At 36.3% G+C, this 15,193-nt stretch overlaps 1 protein-coding gene across 2 annotated transcripts in view; it reads right to left on the minus strand.

Annotated features, from left to right (window-relative positions):
- The window catches only part of osbpl10b (oxysterol binding protein-like 10b), a 158,325-nt gene that overhangs the window by 70,791 nt on the left and 72,341 nt on the right, over positions 1 to 15,193 (minus strand). For both annotated transcript variants that reach the window (XM_059945415.1, XM_059945416.1), the window contains 2 exons: positions 13,735 to 13,926; positions 6,592 to 6,799 (listed from right to left, as the gene is read on the minus strand). In XM_059945415.1, coding sequence (XP_059801398.1) covers positions 6,592 to 6,799; positions 13,735 to 13,926 — 400 coding nt within the window. The remainder of the gene's footprint in view (positions 1 to 6,591; positions 6,800 to 13,734; positions 13,927 to 15,193) is intronic.

The following is a 15,193-nucleotide window of genomic DNA, read 5'->3' on the forward strand; positions in this document are numbered from 1 at the left end:
TCTGATTTTAAAGCTAAACTTAATGCGCCTATATCATCAGAAGAAATATCTTTTGCAATTTCTGCATTGTCTTCAGCGAAATCTCCTGGACCTGATGGGTTCCACGTAGAATTTTATAAATCATTCTCTTCACTTCTTTCTCCTCAGTTATTCTCAGTATTATCTGATTCGTTTAATTACGGTAAATTGCCACCCTCTTTTAATGAGGCATCTATTATTAAAAAAGGGTAAAGACCCAACAGAATTTTCCTCGTATAGGCCAATTTCTTTGCTTAATGTTGATGTTAAAATCTTGGCCAAAGTTTTGGCTTATAGATTATTCCCTCTATTATTTCTGAGCATCAAACTGGTTTTATTAAAAACCGTCTTCCTTTTTTTAACATTCGGCGTTTATTTAACATTTTATATTCACCTCCAACTGGGATTGCTGAATGTGTTATTTCCTTCGATGCGGAGAAAGCATTTGATCGTATAGAGTGGAACTACCTTTTTCCAGTTTTAGAAAAATTTGACCTCAGTCAAAGTTTTATCTCTTGGATCAAATTGCTGTATCTGTGTCCTACTGCCTCTGTTTTGACTAATTTTCAGAAATCCCAGTTATTTAACCTCAAACGTGGCACCCATCAGGGATGCCCTTTAAGCCCCTTTCTCTTTGATTTGGCTATAGAACCTTTGGCGATCGCATTTCGAAATTGTCCTGAATTGACCGGGATTTGGAGAGGGGGTGTTGAGCATAAAGTTTCTCTTTATGCTGATGACTTATTACTTTTTCTTTCAAATCTGTCTACATCCTTACCTCCAATGTTTTCACATCTTGATCAGTTTAGCCAGATCTCTGGCTATAAACTTAATTTACATAAGAGTGAACTTTTCCCAATTAATAAAGAAGCACAAGAATTAACATTCCGTGATCTCCCTTTTAAAGTAGTTCATAATCAATTTACTTATCTTGGGATTACAGTCACAAGGAAGTTTAAAGATCTTTTTCGTGAAAACTTTGCCAATCTTTCATATACTATAAAATAGAGTCTGTTACAATGGTCACCTCTATGTCTTTGGTAGGTCATATTAATGTTGTTAAAATGTATGTTCTCCCTAAACTTTTATATTTATTTCAATCAATCCCAATTTTTATTCCTAAATCTTTTTTTGATTCCTTAGACTCTATTATTTTGTCATATCTGTGGAAGAATAAGCGCTCTAGAATTAATAAAGTTTATCTCCAAAAATCTAAAAAAGAGGGTGGCATGACTTTACCTAACTTTCGTTTATATTATTGGGCAGCCAATATACGTTGTGCTACCTTTTGGTCTTTTTTCCATGGCCAACCCGAGCGCCCTAATTGGGTGGCAATGGAGTTGAGTTCCACTAAAGATTTATCTGTCTCTGCACTTCTTGGCTCTGTCCAGATTAATAGTTAATCCTCTTGTTAGACACACTTTGCATATATGGGCTCAGTTTAGGAAATTTTATGGTTTCCATGGTTTTTCCTTTTCTAGCCCAATCTTACACAATCACCTTTTTTTACCTACTACGTATGATTCAGCATTCCATGATTGGTATAGGAAGGGCATTAGACATTTTGAAGATCTTTTTATTGATAATCGCTTCACATCCTTTCAACAGCTCTCTGCTAAGTTCAATCTGCCCAATGCTCATTTTTTTAGAAATCTCCAAATTAGACACTTTATTAATCCTTTATTTCCTAACTTCCCTGAAATGCCTGAGAAAAATGTTATGGATTTATTTCTTTCTATTGATCCACTAGGTAAAGGTTTAGTATCATTTATTCATGATAAATTAGCAGCCTTACGACGTGCCCCTGTGGATAAAATTAAAATGGCATGGGAGCATGATTTAAATACCTCCTTATCTGATGAGACTTGGGACTCGATTCTCAAATCGGTTAATTCAACCTCTCTTTGTGCTTGCCATTGCCTTTTACAGTTTAAGGTTGTTCATAGAGCCCATATGTCTAAATCCATTATCTCGATTTTACCCTAAAATGCAAAAGGGGTGAGGCCTCTCTCATTCATATGTACTGGTTTTGTCCTAGCTTGGAGAAATTTTGGAAAGATGCCTTCATAACGTTATCATATATTCTGAATCACCACCTAGAACCTAACCCTTTAATTGCTTTGTTCGGTTTTTTTGGGTGAGACAGATTTACATCTGAGTTCGACTAAGTGTCGAATATTATCTTTTTTTCGTTCTTTTTCAATCTTTTTATTGAATTTCATATATAAAAGAAACATAATATAATAATAAATAGGTTATAAATGCATAAGACTTGAAATTGAATTAGTAGTAGGATAACAATATCCTATTAAAATATCAACATAGAAACATAGTACATTATCAATCAAGTCTATAATAATTATGTGAAAAAAAATAAAAATAATCATCAAAAGAAAAAGAAAAAATTATAAAAATACAGGCAAAAAATATAAAAAAATACTAAACTAAACTAACATGGGCAATAATAACAGTTTATTTGTATATGATAGTGCCAAAAACTCCGGAACTCCATACCTGAACAAGGATAAGTAAAGAGAAGGTCTGGAAGAGGCCAAATTAATTCATATCAAAATGTCGAATGAACGGTCCCCAAGTTTCTTCAAATTTAATTGATGAGTCAAAAATAGTGCTTCTAATTTTTTCCAAGCTCAGAAAAGAAATAGTTTGAGAGAACCACTGGAACATGGTAGGAGGATTTACTTCTTTCCAATTTTGTAATATAGACCTTCTGGCCATTAATGTTACAAAAGCAATCATTCGTCTAAATTACCTTTTGCTCTCTCCTGGCTAGACGTTTAATCCTCCTTAGATGGAGAGATGTTGCCCCGCCCCCACATGCTCAATGGCTTAATGATATTATGTCCTGCCAAGACCTTGAAAAAATTCATTATTCAGTTCTTAATTCAGATATAAAGTTCCATAAGGTCTGGGGACCTTTTATTGAGTACTTTCATAACCTTCCTCTTAACTAAAGTTTTTTTTTCCGGTCCCTTGCTTTCAGCTCCTTTTTTTTTTGGTAGTAGGCATTAATATCTTCTGTTGCTAAGTGTATTTACAGTTTTGGGCTTTGATTGTCCTGATTTATATTCTCTATATTGTGTTGTGGTTGGTCTGGAGTTTTTTTTTTGTTGCGGGGCTTGGGGACGATACTAACTTTACATGTCTTCAATTTGGGTGCTTTCTCAATTTTCTTTTTTTGTACCATATTATTATTGTATGTTTATTTTTGCACTGTATTAATGTTCTTCATTTTGATCTGGGGTATTTTTATCTGTAGCGATGTAGAAAATGTATAAAAAAACTAATTAAAAAATTTTTTTTTAAATAAAAAAAAAGAACATTACTGCAAGAGTCTCAGGGAAATGTCCAAGGACCAACCATCTTTAGCTACTTCATCAATGATCTTCCTTTCGTCATAAAGTCAGAACTGGGGATGTTCACAGATGACTGCACATTGTTCTGCACCATTCATGACACCTCAGATAGTGAAGCAGTTCATACCCAAATGCAGCAGGACAATATCTAAGCTTGGGCTCACAAGTGGTAAGTAACACACAAGCCATGCAAGTGCCAGGCAATGACCAGCTCCAACAAGAGAGGCTGTAACCATCGAACCTTGACATTCAGTGGTATCACCATCACTGAATCCCCTACTACCAACATCCTGGGGGTTACTAGTGACAGGAAACTGACCTGGTCCAGCCATATAAACATTGTCACCACCAGAGCAGGTCAAAGGCTAGGAATCCTGCAGCGTATAACTAATCTCCTGGCTCCCCGAAGCCTGTTCACCATCTACAAGACTCACTTTAAGAACGTAATGGAATACTCAACACTCGCCTGGATGAGTACGGCTCCTGACTCCCCAAAGCCTGTTCACCATCAACAAGGCTCAGGTCAGGAGTGTAATGGAATACTCACCTGCAGCTCCATCCACACTCAAGAAGCTTGACACCATCCAGTAGAAGGCAGCCAACTTGATTGGTACCCCTTCCACAACAACTAATCCCTCCACCATCGATGAACTGTTGCAGCAGTGTGTACTATCTATAAGATACACTGCAACAACACACCCAAGTTCTTAAGGTTGCACCTTGCAGACCCACAACCACTACCATCTAGAAAGACAAGAACAGCAGATACCTGAGAACACCACCACTCGGAAATGCCCCTCCAAGTCACTCACCATCCTGACTTGGAAACATATCGCTGTTTCTTCATTGTCACTGGGTCAAGATCATGCAATTCTCTCCCTTACAGCACTATTGGTGTACCTGCAGCTCAGGGACTGCAGCGGTTCAAGCTCACCACCACCTTCTTAAGGGTGTTACGAATGTGCCACAACTCTGAGGGGCCGAAGGGTACAAAGTAGCCCCCTCCTTTTTGAGAATCGCAAGTTTGCTATTAATTCGGGTCTGGGACCCAGGAAATGAGAGAGAGACATCCAGAATACACAGGGTTTGGAATGTGTCCTGGCCTCAGCAAGGCAGAACCATTGATAACGGCTATTGTCTCTTGGAGACGGAATTGTGTATTGAGTACTGCACTATTCATTGAAACCCCTCAGGGGACAACCAGAGTGGGCTGGTTGAGGGATTGCATCATCCCAACCTGACTGACATCTGAGACCTGTGAGTAAGGATAAAAGAGGGTCTGGGAAACAACCCCTTCAGACGCACCAGGAGAAACGTATGAGACCGGTGGGGACTTGTGTGTGTGTCCATCCTTGCCCAGATGACAAGTCTTCCATGGAACGGCCTCGCTAAAGGACGAATACGGATCAAGATCGGATAAAGGAAAGCCGGCAAGTTTCTAAAGTCTGTCTCTCTCCAACCAAAGGCTGCAGCCTGAATGAACTGAGTGACTTTTATATTTCCATTGGACAATACATTATCCCCTAGACAACGATAGAGCTTATTTCTTATTGATTATGATTATACCCGCACTTTTAGATTTAGTATTGACGACGTATATTGTCTGTATGTTTCCATTGATATTATTTTTGTGTATTTTTACTAATGAATACTGTTAAAAATTGTACCATCAGACTTCAACGGACCTCTCTATCTTTGCTGGTAAGTGACCCAGTTACGGGGTTCGTAAACAAGGGTAACTAGGGAAGGGCAGTAAATGCTGGCTTAGCTGGCGAAGCCCATATCCCTTAAATAAATAAATTTTTTAAAATATGTGAAAAATATTTAGAAAGTTTCTGCAGGTGAATGAGATGAAGGCACTAAATGAGTCAACTCTTTTAAAGACCTGACACAAAAACAAAGTGCCAAAATAGTCACATTTAACACTGAAGCTCAATAAATTATTTTCAGTCACTTTTACCAGGCCTACATATTTGCCTTTTGCACAGACTGAAGCTTCAGCAATTCAGTTATAGATTTTGTCTATCCAGGGACACAGTAAATAGTCTTCACTATACACCATTTCCAAGAAAAATGCAGGTATCATCATCAGCCACTATATAATGTCTTTCACAACCTCAATAATACCTTTGACTCCACTGGGAATTACCCACCTACAATTTAGCTGCCCAAAGCAAATTGTCTCCATTTTATATTTGTACTTTGACAAGCCATTTTATATCATAAAATAGGTCGATAATAAAGCCCATCTCTGTGAAGACCACTGCCTAAAAAGGGTACATTTCTGTGGTGCTTCATCATATTTCAAAGAAACTTCATCCAAGTTATACTTATCCTGCAGCAATGACAAAGTCACTCCAACATCAGTTGGTGAGCAGCACCATGCACATGACACATGCATTTGTACACAGAGGCCAAGCTGAATTCTTCAGGTGAGAGAATGGGCCCCATGCTCAACATCTGCAAGATCAAGCTGCACTGTTGCAGCATTCTGCTTTCCAACCAGAAAGACTTAATGTCTAGATCCTGGAAAGATGGTCCATTTCTCACATTTCTGTTGGTATCTCTTAACAGAAGCAAACACTGATGTGAAATTCATCATGACTTACATTATGCCACCCATGCCAACATCACCAACATTGAGACCTAGTTAAAGTTAACTGGCCACACTAAGCAGACCACAGTATTGACACAGTCAGCGCTGAACTTGTGAAATAATGCTCTTTTCTAGAGAAGAGATTGCCAGGGGAGAGGAAACAAACTGTTTTACTTACTTCAAGGAACTGCTATCCAAAAAGCACCATTCAGGATGCTATTGAAATAAAGATCATGAATCAAGAGCAGATAAACCTTTATTACTCAATCCAGAAGGACAAAGAAAAACATGATAATGCATAAGGTACACAGATCAGATCACACAGTGAAATTATTATCCTGTGTGAGACTTCTCTAAATTCTCAAAACTGAAGAAAAATCATTTTCCTAAATAAGACTTTATCAGTATGATAGGGCTACCAGCTATTTATTTATTTGAATTTACATTCTCCAGATTCCATCTTGAGAACAAAAACATCAAAATGTTGATTAGCTACTAATGAAGCCAAATGGAACCATCATTCAAAATCACAAGTTGTAGGATGAGACAGGGAGCTCTATATTCTACTTAGCTACCATCAATTCACAGCACCATAAAACTCACCTGTTGATAATCTTTTGTTGTGCTGGGCTGTTTGCTGTGCGCTATGCTGTAGAATGCTCAAGCAATCACCAAGGCAGCTCATGGTAGCAGCTGAGGTAGCTTTCAGAAGAAGCAAATCTTGATCCAATGCAGACAGAGGTCCAGAAGGTGGGAGAGATTCTATTGAATGCACAAGATTCTTCATTTGTCCTTCTGCCTGGCTCATCATCTATTAAAACAGTGAATTGTGAATTTATCGGTGAACTCAAGAGGAGAAAGACAAAAATAAATCTAGAACAAAATTACTCTGACAGATTTCCAAGAATGACTCTGCAGAAAATTAGTTTCATCAATAAGGGTCACACTGAAGAGTTTCAATGGAATTTAACACAAAAATGAAAATGTAATCCAAGAAAAATTATTATAAGTTAAGATTATGGCCTATGATATTTTTTTAACCATCTATATTTATTTTACCACATTCACAATAAAAAATAAATAAGGCTTCAAAGTCAAATAATATTTTAAGTACAAATAAATATTCAGTGTGTTGACGATACTATACCAAAAAAAAATGCAGTTTCAGCCATTATGTTGAAAGTAAAGCCATATCAAAAGTCTATATGATAGATACTACACAAATTCCGATAGTTCTGCACAATAAATACAATTATACTGGCAACAATTAACTGTTCTGTCACCACTCTGTAAGTTTCTCCAGTAACAATAACAGAGAAAATGATTCAAATTTCTACACATAAAAAAAGATTCTTCTTCCACTTGGAAATGCAAGTGTTTATGTTCAGAACTATGAGGAAGCTCAGAATATCCATGCAAGCAAGGCAAAACAAAGAAGTGACAAGCTTCCTAACAACTGATTGCCACTGTCAACCTAATTGCACTCCCAATACTGGACTCCTCATGAAGTCCAGTACTATAATACAAATGTCCTGGCAGTTTCCTGAGTGTTAAACTGAAGACTAGTTTAATTTCAAAGAGACAGATTTCAAATAATTAACATTCTGATGAGTTAACTGGGTTAATTTACTGAATTTAGTGTTTTGAATTTTTATACAAAGAACTTCAGGTTTTGAAATGTACTTTGCAAGACAAATAATATTTAATTTCTTATTACAGGTATCCCTTATCCAAAATGCTTGGGAAGTGCTTTGGATTTCAGATTTTGTAATATACAATGAGATAGCTTGGGATTACCATCATTCCAAACTCTGAATTTATATGCTTCTGTAAAGTAGCACTTGTCTTACATTTGTTCATCATGCATATATACTGATTTAGCCATTCATCAGTGTTAATTTTCATCAGTAATGATCTTGGTAAACTCAATACATTTCTCTGCTACTTCATCATCAGCAGTCACTTTATCACAAATCCTTAAAAATTTAATTTGTCACCTTTCTTAAATTTCCACAACCAGCCTACTGAATATTCACAAATATCTTCAATTTTCAGTTTGGTGTGACAAACCTTTGTTTGTTTCATGACTAGCATACCATTAAACATCATTCACTCCAACGTTGAACAATCCACACCTTCAATACACGATTGAGATCTTTATTTTGTTTTATGCAGTGATTTTTTTCTATCTTCATTATCTTCTGTTCATTACATATGTGAGGTCACTTCTCAGACCTGTCTTTGGTGCATATATATACCTGCGCATTTCCTGGGTATCCTCCCAGTGCCTTATAGAAATTTCTCTTTGTGATGCCATGTCACTGCTCAAAATAATTTCAGATTTTGATATTTTGGATAAGAGGTACTCAACCTGTACTTCTGAATGTCAGAAGCATTTGCAAAGATTCAAGGTTTTTGCTAGCCACAATGGGTTGATATTGTAATTTAACTGGTTATCAAAACACTTTTCTGAGACTTATGAGTGAAATACCCTATTCTGGGAATACCTCATCAATCAGATGAGAAATGGCTTCATTCAAAAAATTCCCATCAGGGTTCTACTCAAGGTGAAATCTTATTAAGTAGATAGATAATTATAGGTGGCTAACTACTCAAAGGAAACAGCAAGCCATTATTAAAATTCCTTAAAAGAATGACAAGGTAATAATAATTTAAAGAAAAATATATAGTGCTGTTTATGACGTTACTAAATGTTTTGAAGATAAATATTAATAAGCAACAGAAAAATTCAATCTTTTCTAACCCCTCCACCCAAATTGAATGCATTACCAGGGTAATCAGTTATACAAGCAAAAACATCCTTTTCACAACAAAGAGACACGCGTTTTTGAAAATACTAAAAATGTCACCTTCATTACTGTGCAGATACCTTCAAATTTCCTCATGGCTCTATTTTCCATAACATTTCTATATTCAAAGAGACTATCTCAAAGCCTGAAACATTTATTGAAACTATATCTTCACAATTACTACTATCTAGAAATATAACAGGTGCAAATCATTATCGCTGATTTGCTGATGGGGAACCTAAATTGCAACTGTTGGAATTTATAACTCCTACCAAATAGCACATGTATGAAAAAGGAAGATTGGCTTTTACATGGATTTTACCATATGATCACAGACATTTCCCACACTCTCCCCAAGTTCTGGAGTAAACTTTATGAAGAATTTACCTAACATATCTTTCATTGCTCTCAGTTTTATTTTAATTTTCATTAAGTAAAACTAAATGTTTCACTATTTCAGCTTAATTTCTTTATTTTCAGTACAAAGATTTATTTGTAGGTTTCTTCAAGTGTCTGTTAGTGGTGGAGACGTGCTCTCAAATAATTCTGTAGTTTATTAATTAAGACAGTCTACAATTTAAACTTTTAATCATCTGGGAATTCACCATTCTAAATTAAAGCTATTTGAACAATGATATTTCTTTGATTTTTTTCTTTCATGATGAAAAAGAAATAAACATAGCATCAAGCTGAATATTTCTGGATCCAGTGCATTAACTGGAACTGCCATCAATGATCCTGGCCCAATCACACTCAACCAAGCCAAATATGAAAAATTCATGTTTCCCCATCCTGCCTCAGATAGGCATTGATGACCAGAAGATCAGGGGACCATAGCTATCAAAATCCAGATACAGTATCACTGGAATACCCAAATAGGTGGAGAGGAACTTTGGATTTAGTCAAAGTTGAGGATCTTTCAGTTTACAAAGTGACAAGTGAGGTTTACAGTCATTTAACCAGATACATACATATAACATATATAATATATATTGAAGCAAGACAACTTTTCTTAAAGTCAGGATGTAAGATACATAACACACGGTAACTTAATGAATGATAACACATACAGATGAATCCTTACTGTCCTCTGTTCTCCATCTCATTATCAGTGTGATAAGGCCAACCATTGTTATGTCATCCGTAAACCTAATAACACAGTTTGAGCTGGATCCTGCAATACTGTCATGCGTTGGCAATGTGAACAGCAGCAGACTGAACACACAGCCTTGGGGAGCGCCAATGCTCAGTGTGCTGGGACTACAGACATTGCTGCCCACATGGACTGTCTGTGGCCTTACCTGTAAGAAGTCCAGTATCCAACCACAGAGGCAGGTGTTGAGACCCAGTGAGGACAGTTTTCTCACCAGTTTCCAGGGTATGATGGTGTTGAATGCTGAACTGAATCTTTAAACAGCAGTCTGGCATACAAGACCCCATTTTCCAGGTGAGACAGGACAGGAGGGCTGAGGCTATTGTATCATCAGTGGATCAATTTGAATGATAAGTGAGCTGGAAAGGGTCCAGTGTAGCCAGGAGAAAGGCCTTAATATGCTCCATGACCAGTTGATCAAAGCATTTCATAATGGTTGATGTTAACGCCACCAGATGATAGTCATTTAAGCAGGATACTGTCACCTTCTTTGGCAATGGAATGATGGTTGCGACCTTGAAACCAAGAGGACAATGGATTGTTCCTGATGATGATTTGTTACTATACATATCCGACCCTGAGAGATCTATTCCTACTATTTAGTTCTTGCTTGCTCAGTTTAGTAACTTTTCTGGTTATAAATTGAATTTTAATAAAAGTGAATTATTTCCATAAAATATGCAAGTTCCAATTTATAAACATTTACCATTTAAAGTCACAGATTATTTTACTTATTTGGGTATTAAAATTACCAAAAAAACATAAAGATTTATTTAAAGTTAATTTCTTACCTTTAATTGACCAAATTAAGCAACTTGTTACCAGGTGGTCTCCATTATCTTTGTCATTGGTTGGTCGAATTAATGCTATTAAGATGATGGTATTACCCAAATTCTTATATTTATTTCAAGCATTACCAATTTTTATTCCTAAATCTTTTTTTTGATATTATTGACTCCAAAATATCTTTCTATCTGTGGCAGAATAAAAATCCTAAACTAAGCAAAAAATATTTACAGAAGCCTAAGAAGGAGGGCGGTTTGGCTTTGCCAAATTTGAGATTTTACTATTAGGCAGTTAATATATGATATTTAATATTTTGGACACAAGAATCGACTATAGCATCTTGCCCACAATGGGTAAATTTGGAATGTAAATCTGCACAAGACTTTTCATTGTTTTCAATTTTAGGATTTTCACTTCCTTTTTCTTTATCTAAATTGAATAAACAAATAACTAATCCTATAGTTAAACATACATTGCGAATTTAGTTTCAATTTCGTAAATTTTTTGGCTTGAATAAGTTCATCTTATCAAGCCCTATAATATCTAACTTTCTTTTTCGGCCCTCTTTTATGGATCAAGCCTTTGTTTTATGGAAAACAAAAGGTATAAACATGTTTTCGTGATCTATTTTTGGATGATAGCTTTATGTCATTTGAACAGCTATGTAATAAATATAATTTACCTAAAACTCATTTTTTTAGATATTTGCAAGTTAGAAATTTTTTGAATAATGAGTTACAGTCTTTTCCGAAACTATGTCCATCAGACATTACGGAAAATTTTTTAGCTCTGAATCCTTGTCAGAAGGGTTTAGTAGCTGTCATTTATAATATGATCATGAAAATACAGCCAGAAGTATCAGAAAAAATCAAGAAGGAATGGGAAAAAGAACATTGTCTTACACCCACTGAGCAATGGGAGAAAATTTTCCAATTAGTCAATTCTTCTTCTATTTGTGCTAAACATGCCCTAATACAATTTTAGGTTGTACATAGAGCTCATATGTCTAAGGATAAACTTGCTCGATTTTATTCTTATGTTAATCCAACCTGTGACAGATGTCATTCTGATGTTGTTTCATTGACCCATATGTTTTGGTCTTGCCCTTGTTTGCAAAATTACTGGAAAGATATTTTCGGTATTATTTCAACAGTTCTGAACATCAACCACATCCTATTACTGCAATTTTTGGTTTACCAATGGCGGATAATAGTCGTTTATCCCCCTCATCTCGACGGATGATTGCATTTGTTACATTAATGGCTAAAAGATCTATTTTATTGAACTGGAAAGAAATTAATCCTCCAACTATATTTCAGTGGTTTTCTCAAACTTTCTCTTGTCTGAGCTTAGAAAAAATTAGAAATGTTGTCTTTGATCCTTCAGTTAAATTTGAAGAAACTTGGAGAACATTTATTCAACATTTTCATGAGTTAAATTGTCTTTTCCTAAACCTCACTTTTATTATCCTTAATTATTTGGATGGAGGTTCGGAGTTATTGGCACTACTGTATATATTTGACATTATGCAATAGCCCATGTTGGTTAGTGTTTTGTTTCTCCTTTTTTTGGGGTGGGTTTTTTTTTACTTCTTTTGTTCATAAATACCATGAGTTTGGGAGGTTATTACATATTGATTATCATCTATTTGAATGTCTATTTAAACTATTAACTATGTACTCTGAAACTCTCTGTATTCATGTTTCATTTATGTTTGCTTAAAAATTAATAAAAAGATTTAAAAAGAAAGAAAGGATTGTTCCACAGAGATTTTAAATATATCCGTCAGCACCTCTGTCAGCTGGGCTATACAGTCTTTCAGCACCCAGTACATTATCAGGTCCCACGGCTTTGCATGGATTGACTCCGGCAGGATCTTCCTCATCTCAGCTTCAGGCAGACTGCTTCAGTCTACTCCCCTTGGACAAGAAGAGGTGCCTTCCTCACTAGATGGAGGTGAGATAATTAGAAGGAATATGAGGCATTGCTCCTTCAACCTGAGAGTGGCTGTATCAGTTAGAGGAGGCGATGGAATGACATGTTGGATTCAAAATAGCTGGCCATGGGAAATAGTGCCTTTTGCAGATGGAGCAAAGATGCTCCACAAAGCAGTCTTCCAATTAATATCAGTTCTCACCAATGAAAAAGAGTCTGCGCTAGGAACACTGGATATAGTAAATGACCTCTCAATACAGTGCAGTCCTGCTTTAACCTGTACCAAATGGGTTTAAAAGATGTTAGACACACACCTTACTGGCCACCTGCTAAGAAAAGTGAACAAAAACAGGCTGCAAACTAGAATAGCCATAAGTACAAAATCAGTACGCTGCCAGCATTGGAACCAATAAGACCAGGTTAACCACATAAAACAAATACCAGCCAATTATGTTTGCAGAGCAAATCTCCCTTTATTCATGTTATTACCCAGAATATATGGGTTGCTGAGTTCAAAGCAGTTGTAATACTAAAATTCAAGTTTTATATCAGTCTATTGCAGTTAGGAGCAATTTAAAGAGTCATTTAAAGACACAGTGGCTTCAGCATAGAAAGTTCAAACAAAACAACTTTAAAAAGAAACACTAAATCAGTTTAATGATAGCCAATATCCCAAAAATACCCCTCAGCCATCTCAATAGGCTAAACGCCAAATTCTGCTCCTATATCTTATGGAAAAATCAAGATGATTGATAGGCTAAATTTTGCTTAAATCATAAGGAAATTCCTGATCAATTTTTATTGAATCCATTTAATATAAGACAAATGAAGTACGACCAAGCTTAAAAATATACCCAAAAAATGTAAAGTATCCACACCCTCAAAAAGGAAAACGGCCCACTGTGAAAGCACAATGTGTGGAATGATCAGTTTGCTAATCATTCTTGTGTTGGACTTAAGCAAGAACATAAAAATTTACCTTACAAAATTCTCAAAAGTTCTACCAAAATGAATTCTTCACAATATCAAATATCCTTATCCTATGTTAGTTTCAAAGCTTACCTCTTTAACATCTAGAAGGTGTCCTGGACATTGATTCTTGGCACGCCGTGCAATTGCGGGAGACTTATGGTGCGTAATGGTGACAATCCCTGGTCCACTATGCGTGAGGTGCTTCTGACTCCCAGGAGTTGCCGAGTTTGATGCTCCAGAGGGAAGTAAAGATAAACTTCTAGCCCTTACTGAAGGAGTAATCTACAACAAAGAAAAGTAGCTTAAGTATAACTTCTGAACTAAATTTCATTATAAAAACAAATTATTACTAGCAAAAAAGCTACTTTTATACATCCAAACGTTTTCAGTGCAGTATAAAGATTAGCTCAGCTCCCTTCATAAACTCCCCTTAAAAATATGCAGAGCAGGTTAGATACAGAATAAAGCTCCCTCTAAACTGTTCCATCAAACACCTTCATAGCAAGTACTGCATACGGCAGTACTCCCTCCAAAGTCAATTAAGCATTCCAAATCTGGGTTCTCCTGTAGATTTTTAGTTGTTGTATTTCACTGCTGTAAATCTCATTTGTTATTTTTTCTCCAGTATAAGTATTTAGTCGGCTATCTGCAGGCTTCAGATCAGTATCTTTGAAATGACATTCAAACTCATTTGTTTAGTGACTGAAACAGACGAGCCAGTGTCCAATTCCATTTTAGTTAATTCGCCATTCACTTCTGATGTGAACCATGATGCTCGTCTATTGCTAGATTTGTTACATACTCGTGACACATGACAGTGGTGCCTTTGTCATGTGACTAGGGTTGAAGCTGTACTGGACTTGAGGTGATGGTCTTGTGATGGTGGAATGATGTCATTTTCCCGCCAGTAGAGATCATGTGATGGGTTTTTTTTTTACAGGTTATAAAAGGTAGACCCCACCCTGTGAGGAGGGGCAGTTCGTGGCTGGATTTGCCAAGTTGACTTCATGCCACTGCGTGTTTTAAGAGATGACGCAGTTTAGTTGAAGGATGAAGTTTTTATTTAATGCCTAAAGTTTAAAAGGTTAATGCCAACAGGTTCTTTATGATTCTGTTAGTTTGGGAATTAGAGGAGAGTGAAGATTCAAGGTTGGAAGTAAAGATCGAGGAGAATCGCTTTCTACGGTGAAACGGGGCGACCTTTGTTTGATCCTTATTTGGAAGGATTTCGTTGACTATCTTCGTGTTAATCCCTGGGTTTACCAGAAAGGATTGAGGATAGTGGAGAAGGAAAGGTCAGTGCCTTTAAGCCGTTCTGGTTTCGTGAATTCTTCGTGGGAAGTTCGACGTCGGGGATCGAAGCAAGCGACGTGAAAGAGAATTTAAATCGTCCTGTAAAGTCTCTCCTTTTAAATGGACTGTGAGCATATCGAACTTTTGGCAATATCACTTTAAGAACTGTTTTGGAATATCACTTTAAGAACTGTTTTGGAATATCACTTTACGAACTGTTTGAACAGCCGCTCAGCAGCTGTTTCCGGTTACGGTA

This window comes from Hypanus sabinus, chromosome 20, assembly GCF_030144855.1.
Source record: "Hypanus sabinus isolate sHypSab1 chromosome 20, sHypSab1.hap1, whole genome shotgun sequence".
Classification (NCBI taxonomy): Eukaryota; Metazoa; Chordata; class Chondrichthyes; order Myliobatiformes; family Dasyatidae; genus Hypanus; species Hypanus sabinus.